At 42.6% G+C, this 14581-nt stretch overlaps 1 protein-coding gene across 1 annotated transcript in view; it reads left to right on the top strand.

The window, feature by feature from the left end:
* The window catches only part of ANO3 (anoctamin 3), a 307522-nt gene that overhangs the window by 243514 nt on the left and 49427 nt on the right, over positions 1-14581 (top strand). Inside the window, exons 13-15 of the mRNA XM_040328358.1 lie at positions 9632-9714; positions 11761-11901; positions 14208-14372. Of these exons, the coding sequence (XP_040184292.1) occupies positions 9632-9714; positions 11761-11901; positions 14208-14372 (389 nt within the window). The remainder of the gene's footprint in view (positions 1-9631; positions 9715-11760; positions 11902-14207; positions 14373-14581) is intronic.

Raw genomic sequence — 14581 nt, 5'->3', positions numbered from 1 at the left:
GTTGGATTGCACTGTGAGTACGGGGATAAAAAAATCAAGACAGGCTACTATGCCTCATTTTATGCTAAAATGATGCTATGGAGGGTGAACCACCGCTTTAAGTGCAATTGTAAACAACTATTATGAAGATAAATATGTCCTGCTTGCATTTAGCCTACTTTCACAAAATATACAAATGATCATTATTTACAGGTTTTATATATATATATATATATACACTGAGCAAAATTAAAAACGCAACACTTTTGTGTTTGCCCCTATTTATCATGAGCTGAACTTAAAGATCTGTGACTTTTTTTTATGTACTCAAAAGGCTTATTTCTCTCAAATATTGTTTGGAAATCTGTCTAAATCTGTGTTAGTGAGCACTTCTCCTTTGCCGAGATAATCCATCCACCTCACAGGTGTGGCATATCAAGATGCTGATTAGACAGCATAATTATTGCACAGGTGTGCCTTAGGCTGGCCACAATAAAAGAATATTTGGGGGGTTGGGGGGGTCCGAAAACCAGTCAGTATCTGGTATGACCACCATTGGCCTAAAGCAGTGCAGCACATCTCCTTTGCATAGAGTTGATAAGGTTGTTGATTGTGGCCTGTGGAATGTTGATCGATTCATCTTCAATGGCTGTGCAAAGTTGCTGGATATTGGCAGGAACTGGTACACATTGTCGAATACTCCGATCCAGAGCATCCCAAACATGCTCAATGGGTGACATGTCCGGTGAGTATGCTGGTCATCCAAGAACTGGGATGTTTTTAGCTTCCAGGAATTGTGTACAGATCCTTGCAAGCAGGGATGGACTGACCATTGGGACTACAGGGAGTTTCCCGGTGGGCCGATGGCTCAGTGGGCCGGCTTCAGTGACAGCAGTCCGCCGCCCCCCCCTCCGCTCCTCTGTCTCTCCCTTCCTGCACCGCTCACCTCCTCTCCCTCCTCGCAGCGCTCACCTGGGGGGAACAGAGAAGCAGGGGGAGGACCAGAGGAGCAGGGGGGGACGACATAGGAGCATGGGGGAGGGGACAGACAGCTGACTCAACAGCATGGACTGGGAGTTTTTCACTTCTGCCTAATCTTGTCCCATAGGGGGGAACCAAACTGATTCTTTTCCCCGGGTGAAATAATGTGTAGCTTTCCCACTGGTACTGCCTATAAAAGTACCAGTACCAGCCGCTCTACTCTAATAAAGTAGAATGGCTAGTGGCTAGTGAAGGGGGAGAGGGGGTGCGGGTGGCCTGGGGGGGGGGGGGTGCGGGAGTTTATTCGGCCGCTATGGGAGAGACCTGTCAAAGTGGGCCAGTCTGGATGAAGTCCAGGGACACATTTTTGTCCCAGTCCAGCCCTGCTTGCAAGGAAGGTGCCAGAAGAGATAAAGACAAAGGCAATTTTGTTATTGGTGAAGTCTGATACTAAACAAAATTGTCCTTGTCTCCATCTCTTCTGGCACCTTCCTCACTAAAATACCTCTTTACTGATCCAGAGTATTAGTTTTGTTATAAATACTGTTATTAGTTATTTGAAATGCCTACACAAGGGTCTATTTTTTTCTCCCTACTATGCCTACGAGGTGTTTCACAATACAATGCTCTTGATTCCCTTATATGTCCCCCCCCCCCTGTTAATGCAGCTCATTCAATGCCATGTTCTTGCTAATGGGATATCTTTCTTTCTTATATAATTGTTGGAGGTTTAAGATACCATATGCACTCTGTGTTCTCTACTCTACTTTTTTTTCTTTCACGTTTCTTCCTTTCCTTTGTTAACTAAGTGCTAAGAGTTTTGTTAAACCCCAGAAATTCTCAATAATAATAAAAAAACACATAAAAGGCTGGACTAGAGTATTGCACGTCACATTTATAAACGTTGGAACATGTCTTAAAGCGGGAGTTCACCCATTTAAAAAAAAAAAAAAAATCTCCCCTTAGCTTCCTGCTCGTTCGGTCTAGGGGAATCGGCTATTTATATTAAAATATGTGCAGTACTTACCCGTTTTCGAGCTGCATCTTCTTCCGTCGCTTCCGGGTATGGGTCTTCGGGAGCGGGCGTTCCTTCTTGATTGACATTCTTCCGAGAGGCTTCCGACGGTCGCATCCATCGCGTCACTCGTAGCCGAAAGAAGCCGAACGTCGGTGCGGCTCTATACTGCGCCTGCGCACCGACGTTCGGCTTCTTTCGGAAAATCGTGACGCGATGGATGCGACCGTCGGAAGCCTCTCGGAAACCTGTCAATCAAGAAGGAACGCCCATTCCCGAAGCCCATACCCGGAAGCGACGGAGAGGATGCGTCTCGTAAACGGGTAAGTACTGCACATATTTTAAAATAAATAGCCGATTCCCCTAGTAATAACGAGCAGGAATCTAAGGGGGAAAAGTGCCCTCTAAGGGTGAACCCCCGCTTTAAGTTGCTTTTTAACAATAGATAGAGAGTTATGCCCCGTACACACGATCGGAATTTCGTTCAAGCTGTCTTGCATACACACTGTCAGACCAAATTCCAACCGTCCAAAACGTGGTGTCGTAAAACACTACGACGAGCCGAGAAAAATTAAGTTCAATGCTTCCGAGCATGCGTCGACTTGATTCTGAGCATGCATAGATTTTTTCTCCATCGGAGTTGCACACATATGATAGGAATTTCCTATAGTTTTTTTTCCCATCGGAAAAACACAGACGGAAATAAGTCAGAATGGAATTTTTAATTGGAAATTCTGATTGTGTGTACGCTGCATAAAAGTTTTCCAGAGCCTTTGTAAAGGGAATCTATTGGGATGGCAACACGGTGGCTAACACTGTCAATGTGATTTTGAAAATGCAAGCTCCAAAGTCTTTATCCTCATCTTTATTTCACTACTGAGTCACAAACCTTGAAAAGGAAAGCAACTAGTAAAGTTGGGACTCTACCTGCATACTTGTGGGGAGTCAGTGACTCATGTATAAATTATTTATTTTAACCTCCATTAGACATAGCTAATGCTAAAAAAATAAATAAAACACAATTCTGAGGTTTTCCCCTCTGTTCTATCGGCCTAAGGTCATAATATGTCACTTGTTTTATATACTTGTTTTATTTCTTGTAATTGAACTACATCCAGTTTTCTATGCACGTCACTCATGACGAATGTAGTGTACACCAATAACTGCTGTCCCTTTCATCTGACAAGTCAGCTATTTATGGTATGTGGGTGTAACTGTGTGAGGGAAAGTTAAAGGTTTTGAGTTTTACACTGTGTAGCTATATCTAGTAGAACTTTACTAGAAGCTTACCAATAGCCAAGCCATTCTTTAAAGGTTATACATTCTTTGCATTCCTAATACTTTACCCATTTGTAAGGTCACACAGCTGTTTTTAGTAGTAACTGCTTATTTTTTATAGATGCTTATATGGATGGGTTGTGTTTAATGTGTAACTCCCATTAAACACTTCCTACATTTTGGAAGAGTTTGTGGAGTTGAAAATATGGGGCCAGATTCACAGAAGAGATACGACGGCGTATCTCCTGATACGCTGTCGTATCTCTGAGTGTATCTATGCGACTGATTCATAGAATCAGTTACGCATAGATAGCCCTAAGATCCGACAGGTGTAATTGACTTACACCATCGGATCTTAGGATGCAATACTTCGGCCGCCGCTGGGTGGAGTTCGCGTCGTTTTCCAGCGTCGGGTATGCAAATTAGTTTTTACGGCGATCCACGAAGGTTTTAGCATTCGTTACGTCGTCGCTAGTCGTTTTTTCCCGTCGCAAAGTTAAGCCTGCTTTAACATGGCTTAACTTTAGACGAGCCATGTTAAAGCGGATGTGCCACTAAAAATATATATTAAAAGCCAGCAGTTACAAATACTGCAGCTGCTGACTTTTAATATAAGGACACTTACCTGTCCTGGAGTCCAGCGCCGATCGCAGCAGATGACGAGCCGATCGCTCGTCACCCTGCTGCTCCCCCCTCCATCCACGGTGAGGGAACCAGGAAGTGAAGCGCTCCGGCTTCACTGCCCGGTTCCCTACGGCGCATGCGCGAGTCGCGCTGCGCCCGCCGATTGGCTCCCGCTGTGTGCTGGGAGCCGAGTGTTCCCAGCATACAACGGGGGACGGACGGGAAGCAAGGGAAAAACCCGTCTTTTTCCCGCATCGTAGGGCCGGAAGTGGGTGCAGATACCTGTCTGTAGACAGGTATCTGCACCCCCCTCCCCCCTGAAAGGTGTCAAATGTGACACCGGAGGGGGGAGGGTGCCGATCAGCGGGACTCCACTTTAGAGTGGAGATCCGCTTTAAAGTATGGCCGTCGTTCCCGGGTCGAATTTCAAATTATTATTTTTTGCGTAAGACGTCCGGGAGTACGAAAGTACGTTACGCACGTCGTCGTTCAAAAAAATGACGACACTTCGCGCAAAGCACGACGGGAATTTCAAAACGGAGCATGCGCAGTACGTCCGGCGCGGTAGCACGCCTAATTAAATGGTACACGCCCCATTTGAATTAGGCGGGCTTGCGCCGGACGCCTTTATGTTACACCGCCGTAAGTTTACACGCAAGTGCTTGGTGAATCAGGCACTTGCGCTGAAAACTTGCTGCGGTGTAACGTATAGACGATACGTTACGCCGCTGCAAAGGTATGTGAATCTGGCCCTTGGTCTTCACTAAAAACTGCAGCTTTGAATTCCAGCACTAATGCTACAGCAGGAGAAGTACTTCTTATACTCAGCCACTAGCTGTTCCAATGCTTATGTTTACCAGCCCTAGAAAAAAAGTAACAATTTATGTTTTTTTATTGGGAAAGATAAGAACATCACTGTGTAAAAAGGAGCTCTCTGACCTTAAAGAAGAACTCCAGCTTTTTCTCCCCAAAATAACAGATTTATTGTGCATGTAAATGAATCACAACTCTGCTGTCAGTTTGTGTGTAACTTACCTCCTTTAGCTGTATACAGAAGGTTTCTGTATCTGTGATGTCATTCCTCTTCCTGGCTGAATTTCAAAGTTCTTTGACTGTCCATTTACTTCCTTATCAAGCGCTGATACTACATGTCCCATAAACCTTTGAGCCTCTCTAGCCGTGGTTCTCAACCTTTCTAGTGACCCCTTGATAAAATTTCCCAAGTTGTTGAGACCCCTAACAGTAAAATAATTTTTGTAGCATGGGTTGTCGGCACCCAAGGCAAGACAAGAAATTTGCGCCCCCCCCCCAACCCATAGACATTTAGCACTCCCTGATTGCCTTCCACTCGTACAGTATTAAAACCCCTTATGGTAAATTTTAGGATGTACCACTCTCTCTCTTTGAGCTCTTTTCTTTCCCTTTTATCTCTCTCTATCCTAATGTCTTGTTTTTTCCCTATCCCTCTTTCTAGCCATCTTTCTTGTTCATTCTCTTATACTTTCTCTACCTTTTTCTTTTTTCCTCCCTCTCTTTTCCTCTCCCTTCCATGTATTCTCTATTTTTATTCCTTCTCTTACTCCTTGGTGCGGGGAATGGGATGATACCTATACCTTTTTGTGATTTGTCTGGCTCTGATAGGTACTTCCAAAGCCAACCAGCTGCCGTTATTCAGATGGCCGACGCTCACCAGGGGGCCGGCCATCTGAATAGTGGGCGGCAGCGACAATACATAGATTCATGCAATGCATGAATCTGTGTATTGTATTCAGTGGCGGTGCAGGAGCGAGAGGGTGTGGCGCTCCTGCGCCCTCTATGGACGCACCGCTACTGGCTATACCTAATCTAGGTAGTCACGACAATGGCATAATATAATGGTATCCTATCCTGTCTAATCAGATTATAATATACCTTTTTTTAATCAAATAAAGCCAAAGTATTATAGATAGAAAATAATTATCTGAATGTTACAGGAGCATCTACAATCCAACATTTCCACTGATTGATGACAAAACGGTGGCACTGTATGGGAAAATTAGATAATATATGACTTTACCTAATGAGTGGCCTCACCTTTTTAAATTGCCAGTTGCCCCACATTATTACTCAGCATGCTGCAGCTAATATTTATATCTGCGTGAAAGGAGAGACTTGTGAAATAACAGACTAGTTATTTTAGCATATGTGGCAAACATTAATCTACAGTGCTTGCAGAAATTATTAGTATATTTCTGCTTATCACAGTCTTCTTGATGCACAATGCAATGAATGCATGCTGGTCACATTAGTACAAATTGTACTTTGGTAATATCAATATTTAAGTGGGAAAAGAGACATGTGAAATAACAGATGTATTGTTTTTAGGATATGTGTTTTTTTTTATCTACAGTTCTTGACACAAAATATTGGTATTTGTTTGTACTGTAAAATATGTTCTCAAGACAGAATACAGTGGATGCGCCTAATGTAAATTGGTCAGAAGGTGTAATAAAAAAGTTATATTGTCACTGCCTCTTCTGTACCCTATCATAACTTAATAGTGTCTCCACAATGCCCTATAGTGCAACAGGAGCCCTATAAAAAAATGAAATTCCAGATATAAGGGGAAACTGCAAACACAAAAATGTAGTACTGGCATATAATCTTCATGGCACTCTGAGCTTAACTGGTACCTTGTTAGTCAGATATGACTATCTCTTTCAGGAGAACTGGGGAGCATCTAAAGAAGATTAAATGTCATACTGGTGGCTTACTTCTTTAAACAGGCTGTTCTTCAGTTTAAAGTGGAATTAAACCCTGCTATCGTTTTCAGCCAAGGAAGCTGTCATCTTGGCCTCTGTTTAATCTACAATTGCCATGATTCTGCGCATGTGATCAGTTATGACACCATCCTTTGGATGCTTTGACAGTTTGGTTGAGAGCACAACCAATCGAAGTGTTACATTTCCGGCACGTGACGGAAAGGTAACTGTTTCATGTAAGGCCCCGTACACACGGCCGAGGAACTCGACGTGCCAAACACATCGAGTTCCTCGCCCAGTTCAGTCCTGGAGCCGCCGAGGACCTCGGCGGGCCGAGTTCTCCCATAGAACAACGAGGAAATAGAGAACATGTTCTCTATTTCCTCGCCGAGGTCCTCGTCGGCTTCCTCGGCCGAAAGTGTACACACGGCCGGGTTTCTCGGCAGAATTCAGCCAGAAACTCGGTCGGAAGCTGAATTCTGCCGAGGAAACTGGTCGTGTGTACGGGGCCTAAGAGTTTACTTCCGCTTTAAGGTTGTTTAGCAGAATATACTGCCCTTGGCCTGTTCCAAAGGCAATTTGCTACCCAGGGTTCTTCTCCACTGGACTTATAAGGTATACCACCATGTAACCGTTGCTACCAAACCATGGGCCTATGCCAATTCCTAAGCCCTCTCAGCCACCCAAATATGCTTTAGATACCCAACTGATACTGTCTCTAAGGCTAGCAACAGCACATCTCTATTGCCCTTTGTCCACACAGCATTTTCTTTAGAAGAGTGAGCAGCTCTAGTCACAAACGGCAGAATAAAACTCTTTTTTTATCATCATTCATTCAACAGTTGCTTCACATGCTGGTCAAAATGAAATACCTCTGAACATACCTTTGTGCGGCAATCTACTACTGAACTGTGGTCAAAAGTGTCTCGTCACCAAGCATCATAGCAATTTTGTAGCACTAGCTGTCCTGCAACAGAGCACAGGGCATGCTCGGACAAAAACTGTAATAGTGTTTACAGTTTCATGCCTCATTTCTTGCACTTTGGACATGCCAGGGCCATCATCTATCTCCCTAAATGACAACAAGTTCCCGCCTTTTCACTGTGCTGTATTTTGGCAATTTCTTAATTGTTTCATGATATGTAATGGAGAAAGTGGTGGTACAACAGCTGCAACAGCATTTAGACACCCATAATTTGCTTGGTCCTTATCAATCGGGTTTCCATCCAGGGTACGGGATGGAAACAGCATTGCTCAAAATATGGGATGATGCTCTTGAGGCCGCAGACGAAGGAGAACCTTGTCTTCTAGTACTGTTGGACCTTAGCGCAGCTTTTGATACGGTTGACCACAAACTATTGCTTATTCGGCTAGCTGAAGTAGCCAAGATTGCGGAATGTGACTTACCCTGGTTCTCCTCCTTTTTGGAAAACCGATCACAAGTAGTGAAACTGGGACCATTCGCTTCTGAAAAACGCACGGTGTCATGCGGGGTCCCTCAAGGATCACCTCTGTCGCCGGTGCTGTTTAATATCTATCTTTGCCCTCTTTTTGAAATTATCAGCAGCCAAAAGCTGCTCTACCATTCCTATGCGGATGACACACAATTGTATTTTCGTATCTGCAACAAAAAGGATCACCATCTCAATCTAGAGAAATGTCTCTCTTTGATAGAGAACTGGATGACAAAGAGTTACTCAATGGCTCAAAAACAGAACTTCTAATGTTTCACCCCAATCGGAAGATTCAACTGGCAACAACCTGGACACCTCTGCCCATTCTAGGAAAAATCATCACCCCTAGCACCAAAGTCAAAAGTCTCGGGGTCTTCTTTGACACCCACATGACAATGGATGCACAAATAGGGTCAGTAGTCAACGGATCACACCATCTGCTACGCTTATTACGCAGACTAATCCCATTTATTCCTAAAGAAGACATAGCAGTCGTGGTGGGAACAATTGGTAACTCCAGGCTGGACTATGCAAATGCCCTCTATCTCGGACTCCCAAAGTACCAAATCACGCGCCTGCAGGTCGTTCAGAACACGGCCACGCGTCTGGTGACTGGGAAAAAAACATGGGAATCAATCTCCCCTTCACTGAGAAGCCTTCACTGGCTACCAGTGAAAGACAGAATCACTTTCAAAGCACTCTGTCTAACGCATAAATGTATTTGGGGAAATGCCCCCCAATACCTATGCGACAAAATAAAAGCCTACAACCCCAATCGCGCTCTGCGATCCTCCAACCAAAATTTACTCCAAATCCCCAAAACCAGATACAAGTCCAAAGGAGAAAGAAGATTTGCTGTCCAAGGCCCTCGACTTTGGAACACTTTGCCAACCTCCATTCGTTTGAAGGAGAACCACTTGGCCTTTAGGAGAAAGATCAAAACCCACCTCTTCTGAGCTCAAGGGAGAAGTGCTCAAACAAGCGCCCAGAGGCGATTCAGTTCGCATGTGTAGCGCTATATACATTTTTCACTCACTCACTCACTCATATTCCATCATATTTCTTACACTACTCTTACACTTTTAATTCTTTACGATCATTTCCTCTTAAGCTATAGTCCCACTTTTTATGACTTTATGCCATATGTAATACCAACAGGGAGAGAAGGTAAATAGAAATCAGGTTTGAGACTAGACTCATGATGAAATGGCTGCAATTTGAGCCATAGGTGGCCCTCTCAGCACCTTCCCGCCAGATATCCTTGGGTTTTTATATAAAAATAAAGAAAAAAATTACTGAAAAAGGAAATGAATGCATCCACTATAACGACAGACTGGTAACCTGTAATATCTGAAACTTGTTTTTTGGGGTTTAGATACACTTTAATTATTTGTATAATTGCTTAGTGTGCTTATTTGCTGCCTTTATAGTGCAAAGAACATAATAATAGAAAGGCAAAAAATGTAATTAGTTTTTATTTGTTTAGTTTTTGTGTTCTTTATCATAATGGGAGAAAAAATCTCAGCTACTAAACTATGTGTAACTTTGTCTTGTTCCAGCCACTGTCTTCCTTGAGTTCTGGAAAAGACGGAGAGCTGTACTAACCTACGACTGGGATCTCATTGACTGGGAAGATGAAGAGGTACACATTTTATTCAAACGTTTTTATACCAGCATTGGCTTACTAAATAAATCTGCTCTTTTTAGAATTTTGGCCACATACAATGTAGTTCCATGAAGTCATGTTTGTAAAAATATTATATAACGTACAATAAGATTGTATTAGGTGCAAAAAACTTTGTTAAGCACAAAAGTTCAATAAAGCACAAAGCCCATTTCCAAGATGTAACCCACAAATACATGATGACTGAATGAATGCAATGTGTCTGCCAACACTACAAATTGCACTCCTCTTACTAGATTCTTAGACCTCTTCATTATAGGAGATCCCAGGTGCTGTACCCCCAGGGGTAAAGATCTCATGGGCAATCACAATCATGCTCTTCCACAATTCACCCCCAGTCTAATATTTTGATATTTTTAGAAGAAAACACACTCCACATAGCATAACACCATAAGGCTCAAGAATTTATTAAAAAAAAAATTATTCACATAAGAAGCGGTAAAAGAAGTATAAAACAAAACTAATATGGCTCCATGCCATTCAGAATGTGTGATGATGCCACATTGTTAAGCCCCATCAGATGCGTTTCATCAGAATTTACATCAGGGGACTGGAAGGATAAAGTGTGAAGGAGCATGAACGCAGTTTTATTCAATGATAAATAGTTTTTTCCGAAAAATAACTTATGATGTATTTATTAGCACAATTCTATATCTCTAATTGATGACTTTCTATGGTCTCTTGATTAATTGATTTCATATATGTTTATATGAGTTGATAAGATTTAAAGGCAAAGCACATCACTTTTGGTTTCATTTAGATTTTGTAATACTAGTTTATTGTGTTTCCTGCTGCCAAAGTTTATAGGCAGAATGCAGAGTCACCATGTATAACACTCTAACAGGCATTAAACGTAGACCAAATGAGCTAAGTAATCAGCACACAGAATCGGACCTAGACAGAAACATCACCTATCCTTCTCAATACAATTCTGAGGACAGTTACGAGCAGTGTGATTTTTATGCTGTGTACACACGACCGGATTCCTGATGGAATAAAATCCGATGGAATTTTTCTTTGGAATTCTGATGAAGCTGACTTTCATCAGTCTAGCCTACACACTATCAGACTAAATTCCGACCGTCAAAACACGGTGACGTAAAACACTACGACGGGCCGAGAAAAAAAGTTCAATGCTTCCAAGCATGCGTCGACTTGATTCTGAGCATACGTGGATTTTTCTCCAATGGAGTTCCACACAGACGATCAAAATTTCCTATTGGTTTTTTTTTCATCTTTTTTTTTTTACACCGATGGAAAAAAGTCAGATGGGGCCCACACACGACCGTTTTTTCCATTGGAGTTTTTTTTATCTGAAAAAACGATCGTGTGCACATGGCATTACTGGGTGAAAGTGCAGAACATTTCATGGCATCTCCATGCAAAGATCTATCATAAATCATAACATGTAAGGCCCCGTACGGACGACCGAACATGTCTGCTGAAACTGGTCCGCGGACCAGTTTCAGCAGACATGTTCGGCCGTGTGTAGGCCCGAGCGGGCAGGATTCCAGCAAACATTTGCCCGCCGGGCCTTTTCCCAGCGGGCAAATATTTCTGGACTTGTTTTAAAACAGCCCGCTGAAATCCTGCCCACTCGGACATGTTCGGTCGTCTGTACAGACCTACTATACATGTCCGAGCGCCCGCCATCCCTCGCATGCGTCGAATGACTTTGACGCATTCGTGGAAGCATTTAACTGGCAGGGCGGCCCACGTCGCCGCGTCATCGTCGCGGCGACGGCGCGGACACGCCCCGCATATTGTTTACGTGCGGATTTCTGTATGATGGTGAGTACAGCCACCATACAGAAATCCCCGGGCATACATGTACGGTGAAAACGGTCCGGCAGACCGGTTTCATCGTACATGTATGCTCGTCTGTAAGCGGCCTTACAGGCCTATGAGGAGATAAATATGTGTGAGACATCACTAGGGCTTTACATTTTACCAAACAGTTAATAACTAATGTATATTTTACCTAATAGTTCTGTGTCTTTCCAGGAAGAGTTACGTCCACAATTTGAAGCAAAGTATTCCAAATTGGAACGAACAAACCCAATCACTGGAAAACCAGAGCCTTTCCAGCCTTTCAGCGACAAACTCAGCCGACTCATGGTGTCTGTATCAGGAATTTTCTTCATGGTAAAGATTCCATTATGAGCCAAAGCTTCCAGTCAACTGAATTTCCATCATGTTGGCTTTTCAGGCTCCCATCCTAAAAATCTAAGCTTGTTGAATATGAAGCTTGTTTAGAAAAAAAACTGTGTTACTTACTACTCTTACCTAGAACGTTTGACATTGGCTATAGGGCTAGGGGTGTGCAAAAGGGTCTTTGAATAAACAGATAATTTCCTGTAAGTTCAAGAATAGCACACTTTAGTGGCTAATCGAAATAACAATACATAAGCGTACTTTGATGCGTAATCCAAACAAGAATACATAATGTACTTAAAACAAGGGTACCATATGTTTCTCGATTCAACCTAACCTTCTTGTCCAAACGTAACCAGCACCATAATGTATTGGTTAGATTTATTTTATTTAACAAAATAACTAAGATGTTCATTTAGAATCCTAAATATTCCTAGAGAATTTTAAAAATCAAATCATTTGAATTTACACAAGTATCTGATTTTGTCAAGACATAATAATGAGTATTGTAGTATGATCATTTAATTCATCCTCATTACATAGCCCCTGAGAATTTGGTTAACTCGGGTCTTCAGTTTTGCTATAATTTTTGAATTTTGTAGACCTGATCTGAGAGCCTCAGAAGTGATTGGACTTTAATTCCTGAAAGTCCAACTCAAGCCATTGTTTTGTTTTTCTTTTTGGTTTCAGCATGTATTAGAACTGGGTTTTGGTTCATATGTTTAGTACCACTGGGCCATTGTGGCCATTCCACTCATGTCTGGGTCAGCTGGACTAGAAATTTTGAAAAATATAACAACAAGCAACAATAAAATGCTATAAATAATTATAACCTTTCCCCCATTATTTGGCAGGGTCCCCATAAGTCCTGATGCACACTGAGTATTTAGCTCTGGCATTTAGCTGAAGCTGGAGGGCACAGGCACACAGGCGGTGCACCAGCGGTGCACTCAGCAGTACTTCTGTTTAGGGCAGCATGTGCCCAGGGATGAATGCCCAGAATGCAGTCTTTTTTCATTCCAAGCTTTTGTTCCTGAGTGCAAACTACGCTAAATGTAGATACTGCTAGGGTCATTGCCCAGCCCTGTCGAGCTGCAAAAGCTGTCAAGCTCTCATAGAGTTTGACAGACTGACTGCAGCAGGACTGGATGGTGCTCTTGTGTCTCCAGCCACAGCTAAACCCCAGAGCTTCATGCATAGGGGGTAAAGGCCCAGGGGTAGATCCACGTACAGCGGCGTATTATTGCGCCGGGCGTAGCGTATCTAAGATACACTACGCCGCCGTAACTTACCTTTTTTTTCCGAATCCTCAAAGAATTTGCGCCGTAAGTTACGGCGCCGTAGTGTATCTTTGGCAGCGTAATGGCGCGTCATTCAAATCTCTGTGATGGGGGCGTGTTTTATGTAAATACGTCGTGACCCGACGTAAACAACGTTTTTTTTTTCTGTGCATGCGCCGTCCGTGGGGGTATCCCAGTGCGCATGCTCGAAATTAACCCGGAACAAGCCAATGCTCACGACGGTGACGTCATTCTACACAAATCCCTATTCGCGAACGACTTATGCAAACAACGTAAAAATGTCAAATTTCTACACAGGAACGACGGCCATACTTAACACTGAGTACACCTCATAACAGTAGCTTTAACTATACGCCGGAAAAAGCCGAACGCAAACGACGTAAAAAAAATGCGCCGGCCGGACGTACGTTCGTAGATCGCCTTAACTAGTTAATTTGCATACTCGACGCGGAATTCGATGGAAACGCCACCTAGTGGCCGCCAAAAAATTGCATCTTAGATCCGACGGCGTACTAAGACGTACGCCTGTCGGATCTAGCCAAGATGCCGTCGTATCTTGTTTTTTGGATACTTATATTTAAAATTACGCCGGCGTATCAATAGATACGCCGGCGTAATTCTTTTGTGGATCTGCCCCTCAGTGTGCATGAGGCCTTAGAAAGATTTATTCTCACTTCCTGTCTCCATGACACTTATCTAATACACAGGAAGTAATACAATATTTCCCCAGTGGGGATAGGCATAGCAATGAAATTATTAATTGACTGACTGTTTTCCTTCAGAATAATTTTTACATATATGGAGGCATTTTTGACTAGTATATTGTCCTAAACCATGATAAGGTGGGAAGGGGGTGTTTCCGGCATCTGAAAAATATTATCTGATTTTTGTTCTTTTAACGGTAACTTATGGAATTTGAAAAAAAAAAATATTTTACTGTGCTGAGATATGACTATAACTGGATTCACATATTTTATTAAATGTGTTCATATTTAGATATCCTTAGTGCTGACAGCAGTCTTCGCTGTGGTTGTGTACCGACTCGTTGCCATGGAGCAGTTTGCATCATTCAACTGGCATTTTATCAAGAAGTACTGGCAGTTTGCAACATCTGGCACTGGTGTCTGCATAAACTTCATGATCATAATGTCCCTTAATGTTGTAAGTTTCTGTCCTTGTTTTATTTAAAGACATTGTTCTTTTCACTCATGTAACTCATTTACAGTTAACTATAACACCGTTGTTATTTGCAATAGCAATTGCTATTTTCCGATCTTATTGGCTGTTGTTGCTAAAAATAATGTGTTATGTCAAATAATGATCATTAAAGCTTAGTTAAAGTTGAACTCTAGGCATATACAGTATAAAAG

The sequence above is a fragment of the Rana temporaria genome, chromosome 11, assembly GCF_905171775.1.
Source record: "Rana temporaria chromosome 11, aRanTem1.1, whole genome shotgun sequence".
Lineage (NCBI taxonomy): Eukaryota > Metazoa > Chordata > Amphibia > Anura > Ranidae > Rana > Rana temporaria.
This window is presented reverse-complemented; position numbering and strand designations above follow the sequence as displayed.